The sequence below is a fragment of the Peromyscus eremicus genome, chromosome 7 (assembly GCF_949786415.1).
Source record: "Peromyscus eremicus chromosome 7, PerEre_H2_v1, whole genome shotgun sequence".
NCBI lineage: Eukaryota > Metazoa > Chordata > Mammalia > Rodentia > Cricetidae > Peromyscus > Peromyscus eremicus.
Window position 1 is genome coordinate 47910943 of NC_081422.1, and position 14267 is coordinate 47925209.

Genomic DNA, 14267 nt, shown 5'->3' on the forward strand with positions numbered 1-14267 from the left:
TCCATGAGCATGGGAAATCTTTCCATCTTCTGATAACTTCTTCAATTTCTTCAGTGTCTTTAAGTTTTTTTCATACTTTGTTATGAGTTGTTTAGAGTTGCCTCAAGATATTTTGTATTATTTGAGGCTACTGTGAAAGGTGTGTCCCTGATTTCTTTCTTTGTTGTTTGTATTTAGGTAGGCTATTGTATATAGGTGGGCTACTGATTTTTGTTAATGTTGTACCTAGCTACTTTGCTGAGTGTGTTTTATCAGCTGTAGGAGTTTCCCAGTGGAATTGTTAGGGTCAGTTATGTATACTATCATATCATCTGCAATAAAGCTACTTCTTCCTTTCCAATTTGTATCCCCTTGATCTCCTTTAGTTATCAAACTGCTCTAGCCAAAACTTGAAGCACTATACTGAATAGATATGGAGAGAGTGGACAACCTTGTCTTGTTCCTGATTCTAGTGGAATTGCTTCAAGTTTCTCTCCATTTAATTTGATGTTGGCTATAGGCTTGCTGTAAATTGCCTTTATTATGTTTAGGTATGTCCCTTGTATTCCTAGTCTCTCTGGGACTTTTATCATGAAGGAGTGTTGGATTTTGTCAAAGGCCTTTTCTGGATCTAATGAGATGATTATGTGGTTTTGGTCTTTAATTTTATTTATATGATGAATTACATTCATCAATTTACATACATTAAAGCATCCCTGCATCTCTGGGATGAAGTGTTCTTGATCATGATAGATAATCTTTTTGATGTGTTCTTGGATTTGCTTTGCAAGTATTTTATTGAGAATTTTTTTGCATCTATGTTCATAAGGAAAATTGGTCTGTGATTTTCTTTCTTTGTTAGGTCTTTATGTAGTTTGGCTATCATGGTAACTGTGGCCTTGTAAAACAAATTGGACAATGTTCCTTCTGTTTCTATTTTGTGGACTAATTTGAGGAGGATTGGTATTAACTGTTCTTGGAAAGTCTGATAGAATTCTGCACTAAAACCATCTGGCCCTGATCTTTTTTTGGTTGAGAGACTTAATTATTGCTTCTATTTCACTAGGGGTTATAGGTCTGTTTAAATCACTTATCTGATCTTGATTTAACTTTAGTAAGTGGTATTTACCAAGAAAATTATCCATTTCTTTTTGATTTTCCAATTTAGTGGGGTACAGGTTTTTAAAGTATATCCTTATGATCATCTAGATCCCCTCGATGTCTGTTATATCTTCTTTTTCATTTCTAATTTTGTTAATTTGGATATTCTCTCTCCACCTTTCAGTTAATTTGAATAAGGATCTGTCGATCTTAAAGACTGTCAAAGAACTGACTATTTGTTTCATTGATTCTTTGTATTCTTTTTCTATTTTATTGATTTTGGCCCTGAGTTCCAATATTTCTTACTGTCTTCTCCTCTTGGGTGTGGTTTTCTTCCTTTTGTTCTAGAGTTTTCAGGTGTGCTGTTAAGTTACTAGTGAGAGCTCTCCAAATTTTTTTTTTTTAATGTAGTCTCTTAGTGCTAGGAACTTGCTTCTTAGAACTGTTTTATTGTGTCCCATAAGTTTGGGTATGTTGTGTGTTCATTTTCATTCAATTCTAAACAGGCTTTATATCTTAATTTTTTGCCTTGACCTTTTTTTCATTCAATTGTGAGCTGTTTGGTTTCTGTGAGTTTGCAAGCTTTCTGTTGTTGTTGACACCCAGCTTTAATCTGTGGTGGTCGGTTAGGATGCAGGCAGTTATATCAATTTTTTAAACATCTGTTGAGACTTGCTTTGTGTCTGACTAGGTAGTCAATTTTGAAGAACAGTCCATGAGGCGCTGAGAAGGTATATTCTTCTGTGTTTGGGTGAAATGATCTGTAAATATCTGTTAGATCCATTTGGTTTATAGTACCAGTTAGCTCCAGCATTTTTGTTCGGTGTTTGTCTGGATGACCTATTAGAGAGAGTGGGATATTGAAGTGTGTGGGGTTCAATATGCAACTTAAGCTGTAGTGGTGTTTCTTTCATGAACTTGGGTGACCTTGTGTGTGGTGCATGGATGTTAAGAACTGCACTGTCCTCATGGTGGATCTTTCCTTAGATGACTATGTAGTGTCCTTTCCTATCTCTAATTAGTTTTGGTTTTAAGTCTATTTTGTCAGATATTAAAATGGCTACACCAGCTTGCTTCTTAGGTCCATTTGAATGGAAAATCTTCTTTTTCCATCCCTTTAGCCTGGGTGATGTCTATTCTTGATGTCAAGGTGCGTTTCTTGGATACAGCAGAATGAGTCTGTTTTTGCATTCATTCTGTTAGTCTATGTCTTTATTTAGAAATGAAAGTCGTTGATGTTGAGAGACATCAGTGAGTAGTGTTTGTCGATTCCTGTTATTTTGTTGTGGTGGTGTTGTGCGTATGGGGGGTGTGAGTGTGTGTGTGTTCCCTGGTTTGATTCACTGGTCCAGGGTATTCCCTGTGTTCTCTTGGTGTGGTTAACACTTTTGGGTTGGAGTTTTCCTCCCAGCTCCTTCTGTAGGGCTAGATTTGTAGATAGATATTGCTTAAATTTGGTTTTTATCATGGAATATCTTATTTTTCCATCTATTGCAATGGAAATTTTGTCTGGGCTGGCTGGCATCTGTGGTCTCTTTGAGTCTATAAAACATCTGTCCAGGCCATTCTGGTTTTTAGTCTCTATTGAGAAGTCAGGAGTTATTCTAAATAGGTCTAGCTTTGTATGTTACTTGACCTTTTTCCTTTTCAGCTTTTGATACTCTTTGTTCTGTCTGTTTAGTGTTTTGATCATTATGTGATGGGGGGTAGGGGGATGACTTCCTTTTCTGGTCCAGTCTATTTGATGTTCTATATGCTTCTTATACCTTGATAGACATCTCCTTCTTTAGGTTACAGAAATTTTCTTCTATGATTTTGTTGAAAATATTTTCTGTGCCTTTGACCTGTGTCTCTTCCTTCCCCTATTCCTATTATCCTTAGATTTGATCTTTCCATAGTATTCCAGATTTCCTGGGTGTTTTGTGCCATGATTTTTTTAGATTCAACATTTTCTTTGATTGACTTATCCATTTCTTCTATCATGTCTTCAAATGCCCGAGATTCTCTCTTCCATCTCTTATATTCTGTTGGTGGGGCTTGCCTCTGAGGTTTCTGTTTGAGTTACTACATTTTTTATTTCCAGATTTCCCTCAATTTGGGTTTTCTTGATTCTATTTCCACTTTCAGACCTTGAACTGTTTTATTCATTTCCTTCCATTGTTTGTTTGTGTTTTCATAGGTGAGGAGATTTATTCATTTCTTCTGTAAGGACCTCTATCATATTCATAATAACTATGTTAAGGTCCTTTTCTTGTGTTTCAGCTATGTTGTGTTTCTCAGGGCCTGCTGTGGGAGGGCTGCTGGGCTTAGTGGAGACATACTATTCTGGCTGTTTCCTTGTTTTTATACTGGCATTTGGGCATCTGGGTTTGGGAAGATTGTAATTTTAGATGCTGATATCTGATCTTGTCTTTGTTGGGTGCGTGTTTTGTTTCTTGATTTCTGTTGCCCTCTCTGGTTCTTAGGAGACTGCAGTGGCTGTGTGTTGCCTGATAGGAATTTTTCTGGGATCATGATAGGTGTGGCCACTGAGAGTTCCGATAAATGTATTTCTAGGTATTGGGAGCTAACATGTGAGAATGGGGATGGGCTAGGAGGGAGGTTTTGAGGGGGTCCACAGAAGGGAAGAAAGCAGGGTGTTCCACAGAATCTGCTTAGTCCCCTGGGAATGGGGCCAGGGAGTGAGGAGAGGCCACAGCAGAAGGTCTTCTCTAGAGCTAGGAATGAGACTGGGGAATGGACTTGGAGGAACAGAGGGAGAGGTGAAGATCTGCAGTTGCCTGTGTTTCCCCAGGGAGTGCCTACTGGAGTTAGGGCCTGGGATAAAGTAATGAGTTTGGGGAGGGAAGCTAGGAGGGGTAGATATGTGTGGTCCACTGGAGATGGGGCAGATGGAAGGGAGGCCTCAGCAGGTGGTCTGTGGCAAAGCTAGGGGTGGCCTGGGGGATTGGATTTGGAAGAGCAGAGGGAGAAGTGAAGATCTACAGTTAGCCTACCTGCTTCCCTGGCTGGAGTCCTTGTTTGGTAGTTTTAAAGCACACTTACATGAAGTTTTAAAGAATTTTTAAAATGTAACCCATTGCTGTTATTGAATTACAACGATGCTTTGAACTTTCCCATCTACAGGTTAAATTTCCACCTCAGATATACTATAAAATTTTTACTCACAGACATGTTGAAGATCTGTGTGCTAATAGCCCTAGAGATTACACAAAGCTTCAAGCAAAATGCACATCTCATAATAAAGATGATCCACCTCCGGTTGAGGACCACAGTGGCTGGTACCGCCGCGTAGAGAACAATGGCTGGAGGCCTGTTTCCCGAAGGGTAAGCAAATGGAAATTGTGCTGGTTTTTATTTTATATATTTAGAAATTAATCTTGTTTTTAAAAATTAATCTTGAATTTTAACAATCATAATTTAGTTGAAAAAAATTGCTTAACTTAGCTATTCTGGGATTGTTAAATAAGATAAATTGTTATCCTTAGAATTATTTGAATTAATTATTGTGTGTGTGTATAAATGATATGTGTGCAGGCATGGGTGATTGTGTACTCCAGTGTGCATGTAGACAACTTGTGGGAGTTGGCACTCTCCTTCACACCCGGGTTGTCAGATTTGAGTGGTGTTTTCACACAGTGAGCCATCTCATTGACGCCTTAGTTTATTTTTTCAACATAATAATTGTTTTTATTGGTTCTCTGGGAATTTCCTACCATGCACCCCAATCCCACTCATTTTCCAGTCCTTCCATATCTGACCTCCACCTCTGTAACCTCCCCCCCTCAAACAAAAATTAAAATTAAAAAACAAACAAAAACAACATCTTGCTGACCCCTCTGGGCAACGACCTGCTTCTCTCTCAACATCAGCCTTCTCTCACACCCATCACGGCTGTCTCATCTCCAGTTCTGCCCTGCAGGTACCACTCCACTCCTCTATCCTTTCTGCCTCTCCATCGCATATTCATCTGTTGTAGTGGCCCGGGGAGCTGCAGTGTGTCACGCAGTAAACCCTTTTGAATAAACAGTTTTACTTGCCAATGTTCACTGCAATGAGTCATTGGTTTGGTTCAAGGTCTCTGGCTTCTGCTATACCATCAATACTGGACCCTCACCAAGACTCCTCTTGGATATCCTGCTGTTGCCCCAGTCATGGACATCCTGCGGCTATGGTTCCACAGGACCAGCCCCTTCACATGTTCCAGTATCTCATAGATGGGGGTAGATGCTGGTGTGGGCCAACTCAAAGCCTTGGATCTGTTCCCGGGTGGTAGCAGAGTTGGTCAGCCCAGGCCTCCACAGAGCCAGCTCTCCTGAACCTTGTGCCTGGCTAGGGGTGGAGCCAACTCAGCATGGCCCTTGGACATCAACATGGTTTAAGGTGGCATCCCTGACCACAGACATCTGCATGGCCTTTGCCAGTCCCCAGGGACATCAACACAGATACTGTTCACATCAGGACCATGGGTGCACATATGGCCAGGGGTGGCCGCATGGGGTGGACATCCTATGGACCCAGGTGGCAGCTCAGGCCACTCACATCAGCCTGGTTCTCGCTGCCGTCATGTCTTCAGTTCTGCCTCTTTCCACAGCACACAAACTGCTCCACTTCTCTCTCTCTCTCCTCTCTATCCACCACATAGATGCTCATCATGAGTCAGTGGGCAGGTTTCTCTTATGTTTATTTTTAATAATCAGGTTTGAAACTAGGCCATTTTTATTTTCTCTCTCTGCTAACAATATACTCAAAACACAGATTATAGGATGTGGTATACCAAATGTCTAAATGTTTGAGATGTTTAAAATGACCAAGGTGTGAATCTACTCATTCAGTACTTTATTATATGCCTATCATGTGCTAGGCATAGTTCTAGCCATTAAGAATGCAGTGGTCAGAAGACACAGCTCCTTCTCTCTCAGAGGATGCTTGTACCTAGAGATAAGCCAGCTAGGCAGGATGCTTTAGTGCAGTACAGTAAGTGGTTAAACAGGACAAACTGTTGGGAGATACAGCAACCATTACCTAGTGATTATATTGTGGGAAGAGAGGATAAATTGGAATCGGGAACACAAGCCACCAGCTAGGAGGACATGCCATTCAAAGAAGCCACAGTTTGGGAGAGAGTAGAGGCACTTCTCCTTTCTGAGTGGATATAATCCTGGAGGGTTAGTCATGAAACGCCAGTAGTGCCAGGAGGGGCGAGGTATGTTCAGGTGAGACAGACATGCTTAGGTTCACTAGTCATTCACTTCACTGGGTGCCGAAGGAACGCCTCAGTACACAAGTAGTTGGTCAACGTTGCTAGAACAGGTACTTCTGAAACTATCTGTTGCCCATCACTTAATTAGAACTCCCTTGAAAAGGCTTGTCTTCTGTTCTGCTCTTCTCTTGCACATTCCCACCAACACAAAGTTCTTGTCTATAGAGAGTTCTCCACAATCAGTATTTTAATTCTGTAATCTCCACCCCACCATAGTTTTGGATACCACTTGAAAGTGAAGTGTTGGAAAGCACAAAGGAAAGCGAATTTCATTTCTCTAAACTGAAGAGAAAGCAAGACATGGAAAAGAAAAGAAAAATTAAAAAGATAGAATGGATGAGGCAAATGTAAGTAGATGACTTGGTCTTATTAAAGAAATAGAAGGTATTTTTGAGAAAAGTTGGAGAATTTGCCCTACTTAATTTTTAATTTTAAGGCTTACAAGGCAACTGCAATCAAGACATTGTAACCAGCACAGAGATGACTGGGACAGACCATAGGACTGAGAAATAGACCCCCCTACACACTGTTAGTTGGTTTTTTAAAAGCTAAGGGCATGGTTTATTCTCTGCTGCTGTGAGAAAATGATCTGGCCACAGCAACTTAGGGGAAGGAAGGGTTTATTTCAGCTCGCAGGTTACAGTCCATCACTGAGGGAAGCCAGGGCAGGAGGTCATGTACCACTTGAAACAGAAAATGTGGAATAGTGCTGCTTGCTGGCTCATCCTTAGCTAGCTTTCTTATGCAGCCCAGCACCATCTACCCAGACTGGAGCTGACCAGGCGAGCTGGGTCTTCTTACATCAACAACAGTCAAGACAATCCCCCACAGACATATCAATAGGCCAATCCAATCTGGACAATTAAAGGTCACTAGGACATTGCACAAGGAAATGCATTTAGAAAAGATACTGCCCTTCTTTCACTTACGGTACAGGCCTTCTTTGAGCATTTACTGTAGGACAGGTCTAATGACGAGGTGGCGAGTTCCCTCAGTTCTTGTCTCAGAAAGTCTTTATTCGTCTTAATGAACTTTGTTCAAATTGTTTAACTCATGGCATCCTCAAGTGCTTGGATCACAGGCATGAGCTATCACACAGGGCTTTATGTGTGTCCCATTCTTTCAGGGCCCTTGGGCCTCTGTGCCTGCACATCCACATCTTTCCCCAGGTCAGAGACATTTCATTAGCAAGGTCTGTCTTCCCACTTCTTGTCATCTTGTACTTTTCAACAGTGCCACTGTATCTTAGAGTTCTCCTTCACTCTTTTTTTCCATCTAAGATATTACAAAAGATCTATTTTTCTGTTCATATTTTTCTCCTGACTTAATGTAATGGTGAAGTTATCAACTGCATAATTAATTTGAATTAGTGAATTCCTTACTTGTAAATATTATTTCATCATCTGTATCTGCTAAAAGTTTCATTCATAAATTTCCCCAGTTTTGTTGAATTTTCTGTAATTCTCCTGTATCTCACGGAGGGAGTTTCCTTAAGTTTGTTAGAACATTTAATAGGCATTTAATTAGTATGCTTTTCTTTTGAAGTCTGTGGCTGGAGTTCATGTTGGAAGCTTCATGTTAACTTTGTTTTCTCCATACTTCTGTGTCCACACCTGGTGGATCAGTTGGGCTAACTTTATAAACTGGCTTTGGGAGTAAAAAGTCATTTCCTGAACATGTCTCTTTGAATGTTGGCCTGGCAGAGGACACTGGCTTGGTTTCCACTAGTCCATGGAAACAAACTACTTCCCCTGCTACAGTGGTGGCTTCTGGATACCCTGGATACCCACCGTGTTGGGTGGCAGTATGGAGCCACCCAAATGAGGAGCATAGTGGGATTACTCTCTCCTCAGGCACTCTAGGGGCAAAACATCATTTATGTCCCTTCTCTACGGGGGCAGGTCTTCTCTAGGCATTTCTTGTAGCTCAGACCTAGTAATGATGACAAAGTCGGCTGATGATACATCTGTCTTCTCAATGTATTTCTGTGTTCCATGTTCTTGGCAAGGACTACTAATATCTCCCTATTTGTGTTTCATGGGAACACTGACCTTAAAATCGCGTCAGACAGAAGGAGGGTGTGCTCAGAGTCAAACGCTGGCAGTTCCCATTCTTACTACTTTCATGATCTTGAACAATTCCTTGACTTCCCCAAGTCTCAATTCTTTACATAAGAGAGCAGAAACCACCACCACAAATAGCTGTCTTTTAAAAGAAAAGTAAGGAAAGTAGGCAATGTATCTGGCACAAAGATGTAGAGACCTCCTTTCCCTTTCTAACTGCCATTAGCCTCGTGACGTCGTAGAAGTTACCCAATTCCTCCTGGACTTAGTTCTTCATCTATAAAACAAGAAGCTGGCTTAGTCTCTAAGAGTCTTCTACTCAGAATGTGATTCAGATTTTTCTATCGTGAAACTTAGGGCAGGTGAATAAGTGAAGTCTCACTGGTTAGTGATTAAATTGCTGCAGGAAGAGTCTATCACACGGGTCTTAGTTCAGAAGTGTACAGAACAAAAGCTTGATTTAATTTACAATTTTAATATAGAAACACCACCACCCGTCAGTTGTGTTTACTTCCGATCACTTATTGCAAAGGATGTGTGTCTCTCCTTTTCCTTTATTTAGGTACTACCTGGGGAGCCTGGAGGCCAAGGCGACAGATCATGAAACTCTAGGCCTAATTCACAAAGCAACAAAAGGACTGATCAGGAGCATTGAAGATGGAGGGGTCGATTCTGTGATGGAATGGGAAGTGGATGAAGTGCTGAACTGGACGAACACACTCAACTTTGATGAGTGAGTACAGAGCCATCACAGGGGGACAAAGTCCTGTATTTTTTCTTTGTAAAATTTCCCGTTCCCAGGTTGAACCTTGGGGTTCTGAACACAACCTTTAAAAACAGTTTTATTTGTCTAAACAGAAAAGGGAAAAACTGGGCTTGAGAAAATTATAGTAAGGCGGAAGAGTGCATTACAACAGCTGTGTCTAACTGACTCTACTCTGTTTCACTTTGGGATTCAGAAACAAGGCTAAGACCATAAGGTTAATTATGCAAAGATTATGTAAAGAAATAGTTTCAATCTATATGACCTACTCTTTCTAGATATTAGAAAACTATATCAGTAACACAAATGGCCATTGAAAAGCATTTTTAGAATTTTGCATGGTGGGAATTTAGACTGTTCAATACAGTCATAAGGTAAATGCCAGCTGAAGGTGCAGTGGTGTGTGTGGGGGGGGGGGACTTCAAATGACCAGCATGACTAGTAACAAGTGTTGGCAGTGCCGAGAGTGGAGCCTCTCTACATGGCAAGCAGGAACGTGCCGTGGTTCCGCCACTTTGGGAAATGGCTGGTAACTTCTCAAGTGTTGCTCTATAATCCAGCCATTCCACTCCAAAGTGTATACAAAGAAAAATGAAAATATACGTCCACATAAAACCTAGCCCCAATGTTCACAGAAACATTTTATAATGAGGAAAACAATTAGAAGCAATCCCAATGTCCATCAGTTGATGGTTAGGCAAGTCAAGCTTAGTACGTCCATACAATGTAGTATTATTCCACAGCAGAACAGTGAAATTCTGGTATGTGTCATGATGTCAACGAAATTGTCAAGTGAAAGCAGCATAATTATAAATGTGATATATGCAGAATAAAGAAATTTAGGGACAACACGTATTAGTAGTGGTTACCCGAGGCTATGGAATTGGGATTACAGGGAGGTCATAGCTACAGGATGTTGAGTGTTTTCTGAGTGTGGTGATAATGTTTGAAAATTGCCTGTGTGAAGAATGCACAACTCTGAATATACTAACCATCTCTGAACCATACACTTTACATGAGTGGATTAGACGGCCAATGAATTACACCTCAGCCAAGCTGTTAAATGTGTACTCAGCTACAAGGAATGTGGATAGTGCATGGGCAAAGAGAAGAATTCTAAGGAGGGTAAAGAAATGGAAGACATTAGAAAGAGGGGGAGAAAAGGGGACAGAGAATCGAGGTGTCAGTCACTGACAGAACATGAGAAAGGGACCAGAGGAAGTAGAAGGTGACAAAGGGAAATTCCCCATTATTCAGAGAGACCTTTGTCATCACATCTGAGGAGATGCTGGTATAGGCCAGCCCCTGCGCTGCCAGTCAGTCCTGTGAGATTCTGTGTGGAGTGGGATGAGTTGGCCTTGATTTTAAATGCTGAGAGTAACTGAAAAACCACTTTTTTTCTTAAACGTTTCCAAATTACGTACTTCTGTTCATCCCAGTCAAGTCTATAAAAAGCCAAGTGTTTTCACTGAACCCTGACAAGAACTTAGGGTGAGGTGAGTGATTACTGGGAATATACTAGTCGTGCTTCTGACCACAGGCACAATTATCTTATACAGAATGAGGCTTTGCAGCAGCTTGATCCTAGGCAGGGATAAGCAGCTACTTCCCTTGGCTTTTATGGCATCCAGTCTCCATTATTATTATCTTTATTTATAACTGGTTTAATGACACATTCTGTGAGAAAAAATTTGAATCTGTCATTTCTCCCTACAGGAAAATTGGTAAGTAAGAAAGACCTTCAAAAATCTGGATAATTACAGGTGAATTTTTAAAAGGTCTTATTACTTTATTTTGAGACAAGGTCTTACCATATCATCCTGGCTTTCCTGGAACTCAGAGATCTGATCTGTCTGTCTCCAGAGTGCTGGAATTAAAGGTGTGTGCCACCATGGCCGGCAGGTTCCATTTCAACCTCTTGTAACTCCTTATCCTGGAAATTGTCTTATAAGCATGTGTGAGTACTAGGAGATGGTAAAGTCATGGAACTCAAACACTGAGACTAGTGAAGACATCACCATTAAACATGTGTTAATTAACTAACTTATTATTTAGTAATAAGTCAATTTAATGCCCATATAATATATTGCAGGTATATTGCTAAATGGAAAGAAACTGCTACAAGTAACTCTTCAGCTAACTTAAAAGGTAAATTTTAATTTTTTTGTGTGTGAGTATTTTGCCCCCATGTAAATGTACCACACGCCTGGTGCCTGTGGAGGCAGGCAGAGGACATCAGATCCCCTGGAACTGGAGTTATAGACAGTTGTGTGCCAACATATGGGTGCTGGAAACTGAACATGGGTCCTCTGGAAGAACGGCCAATACTCTCAACCACTAAGCCATCTCTCCAGTCCAAGGTTGGTGGCTTTTAGCAATACTTACGAAAGAATCTGTATGGGTGTAAACAATATTCTTCACATCTGTACATATGTCTGTCCTTTCATTATTCTGAAGAATGTGTGTGTGCACACATGGATATAAATGACTCTGTCAGGTCATGTCTATCTTTATATGTAGGACTGTCATTGGAAAATAGGTTTTCTATTTTATTTAAGGCTGGATAAAAAACTCATGGCTTCAGTAATGATCTCCAGTGAGCAAACTTAATTTGGCAAAATGAATGCCTCTAAATGTTGGAAATGTTTTTAAGGTCTATGCCACTACTGCCCTTCTAGTAATTGCACACTGAAAAATTATCTTTATGCCACAGAAATACCAATGACTCTAACATAGCTGTCTTAGGGTTTCTATGCTATGATAAAACACCAGGACCAAAAACAACTTGGGGAGGAAAAGGCCTATTTCACTTAAACTCCCACATTACAATCATCCAAATAGTCAGGGCAAGAACCGATGCAGAGGCCATGGAGGGGTGCAGCTGACTGGCTTGTTCTCCATGGCTTGCTCAGCCTGTTTTCTTATACCACCCAGGACCATCTGCCCAGGGGTGGCAATGCCCACAAGAGGTGGGCCCTCGAGGCATCACCCATCACTGGTCAAAGCAATAGCTCAGGCTTGCTTAGACAAAAACCAGCCAACACAATAGCCAAAGCCTGTGGTTACCCGTGATCAGAGTGTAACTTTGCTACCTTCTATGAGAAGCAGTCAGGCAGAGGTTAGACTGTGGAGCCTGGGTTTGAATTCTTGTGCTGCTGTTGTTGTGACACACACAACAGCAAGCTTAGAATAGTGCTTGACACTTAACAGAGCTTAGGCTGCTGCCCAACACATATTACCCCATCAACATGAGCTATCATTTTTATTAGTTGTTCACTTATTCCCACCTCACTGCTACCCCTCAAATCCAATACGTGATTGTCTTTCATAACTTCTTCAATGGTTTCCGTGCTGATATTCCCCACGCGTCCATTCTACACACAACAGATAATGTGAACTCTTAGCAATTACAATGAAGAATGAACTTAACTTGATTTTTGAAATAAATATATGAAACAAGTTCCATTATCTGCATTTTCTGAGGAAGGAGAGATGTTATGACTAGCTGAAGGTCAGTCAGTGTTAGGATTTGAACTGCAGCAGGTTAAGAATTCACAGCTGAAACACAAGTCTGCTGCCTCAAATACAGTTTTCCACATATAAACTCAGTTGGCCATGGCCTCTGGCTGTACCTACACGAACATGTTCCACTTTTTACTCATACTCTTCATTTTTCAGACCCCATGACTGTTCCTCAAACAAGTAGTTTTTGCGTTGGGGATTAATGGAGTCAATGCTGATCTATTAGGTTGACTTACATGGTGTGATCTGAATAGTTCAACAACGGCTACCTCAGAACAGCCTGAGATTCCTGTGGTTGCTCACTCCATGGGCACCGGGTGCATCATCAGCACTGAAAGCTGGGAGGGTCCCTGGGAAGCTGCTGGTCTGAACAAATGCAGTGACAGCATAGATAAACTTGCCATTATGAACTTGCCATAAGGCAGAGCAAGCCCTTGCTTTCCATCTTCTTTGATTTGGGTTGCCACCGAAAGGTGCCACCCGTATTGAGGGAGGCCTTCCCACTTCAATTAACCTGATCAAGCAAATTCCTCATGAGGTTGCTAGCCTTTTAGCTGATTCCAGATTGAGTCAAGTTGACAGCCAAGACTAACGATTACAATGGCCTTCTATAGAACAATTTTGGTAACTCTCTTTATAGTAAAGGGCAAGGAGGTTAAAGCTTTGCTACAGAAATCCTAAGAAGTACACACATAAGTGGTTTACTGGTAGATAAAAGAACATACATGGCAGATGCAAAAAAAGGAAACAATATAAATAACTAAGTTCTGAAAGTTTATGGTAAAAAGATATGTTCCTAAATATTGAAGAAAGATGGTAGCATTGGGAGACTGTGTGTTACCCTTCAAGAAGCTAGGGAAAGCCAGGTACTTGAGGGAGGCAGGCATATCTCTGAATTCAAGGCCTGCCTGATCAACATAGTAAGTTCCTAGGATAGCCAGGGTTGCATAATAGAAAGACCCTGTCTCAAAAACACAAAACAGAGACAGGGCGTGCATGTGTGTGCACGGGGGTCGGGTAGGGTGGGTTTCCAGAGCAGATCCATAGAAGGAAAAGGTATTTCATTTGGGAATATAGAAATGACTATAGTTAATTATAAAGCGCTTATTTCCAAACACTATGGACCATCTCATTTAACTCACAAAACCAGGAAGGGCCTGGGGAATGGCTTAGTGGGTAAGACCACTTGCTATGCAAGCTTAAAGACCCTAGCACAAGAAAGGCCAGACACAGCCTGTGGGTACCTGTAACCTCAGCATTAGGGAGTGGACACACGTGGATCCCAGGTGTTCTGTGTTCAGTGAGAGATCCTGACTCAAGACAATAAGGCAGTGTGATGGAAAGGTCACCTCACAACATCCTCTGGCCTTCTTCGGGTATACACACACCATAAGGCAGGTGCTACCACAGTCTTAAATTTTACAGATGAAGACTTGGGCTTACAGAAAATAGATGACTGCCCCAAACTACACAGGTAGTTATTAGGAGGTCACACCTAGAAGCTGGGCCATACAGTGACCTATGTAGAGCTGGACAATGGTTAAAACAAGATCAGAGCATTGAGAGTTTCTGTTAA

At 41.2% G+C, this 14267-nt stretch overlaps 1 protein-coding gene across 1 annotated transcript in view; it reads left to right on the plus strand.

Moving 5' to 3' along the window:
* The window catches only part of C7H11orf65 (chromosome 7 C11orf65 homolog), a 28446-nt gene that overhangs the window by 13686 nt on the left and 493 nt on the right, over window positions 1-14267 (plus strand). The window contains exons 5-8 of the mRNA XM_059266903.1: window positions 4207-4407; window positions 6560-6690; window positions 8969-9139; window positions 11262-11317. Of these exons, the coding sequence (XP_059122886.1) occupies window positions 4207-4407; window positions 6560-6690; window positions 8969-9139; window positions 11262-11317 (559 nt within the window). The remainder of the gene's footprint in view (window positions 1-4206; window positions 4408-6559; window positions 6691-8968; window positions 9140-11261; window positions 11318-14267) is intronic.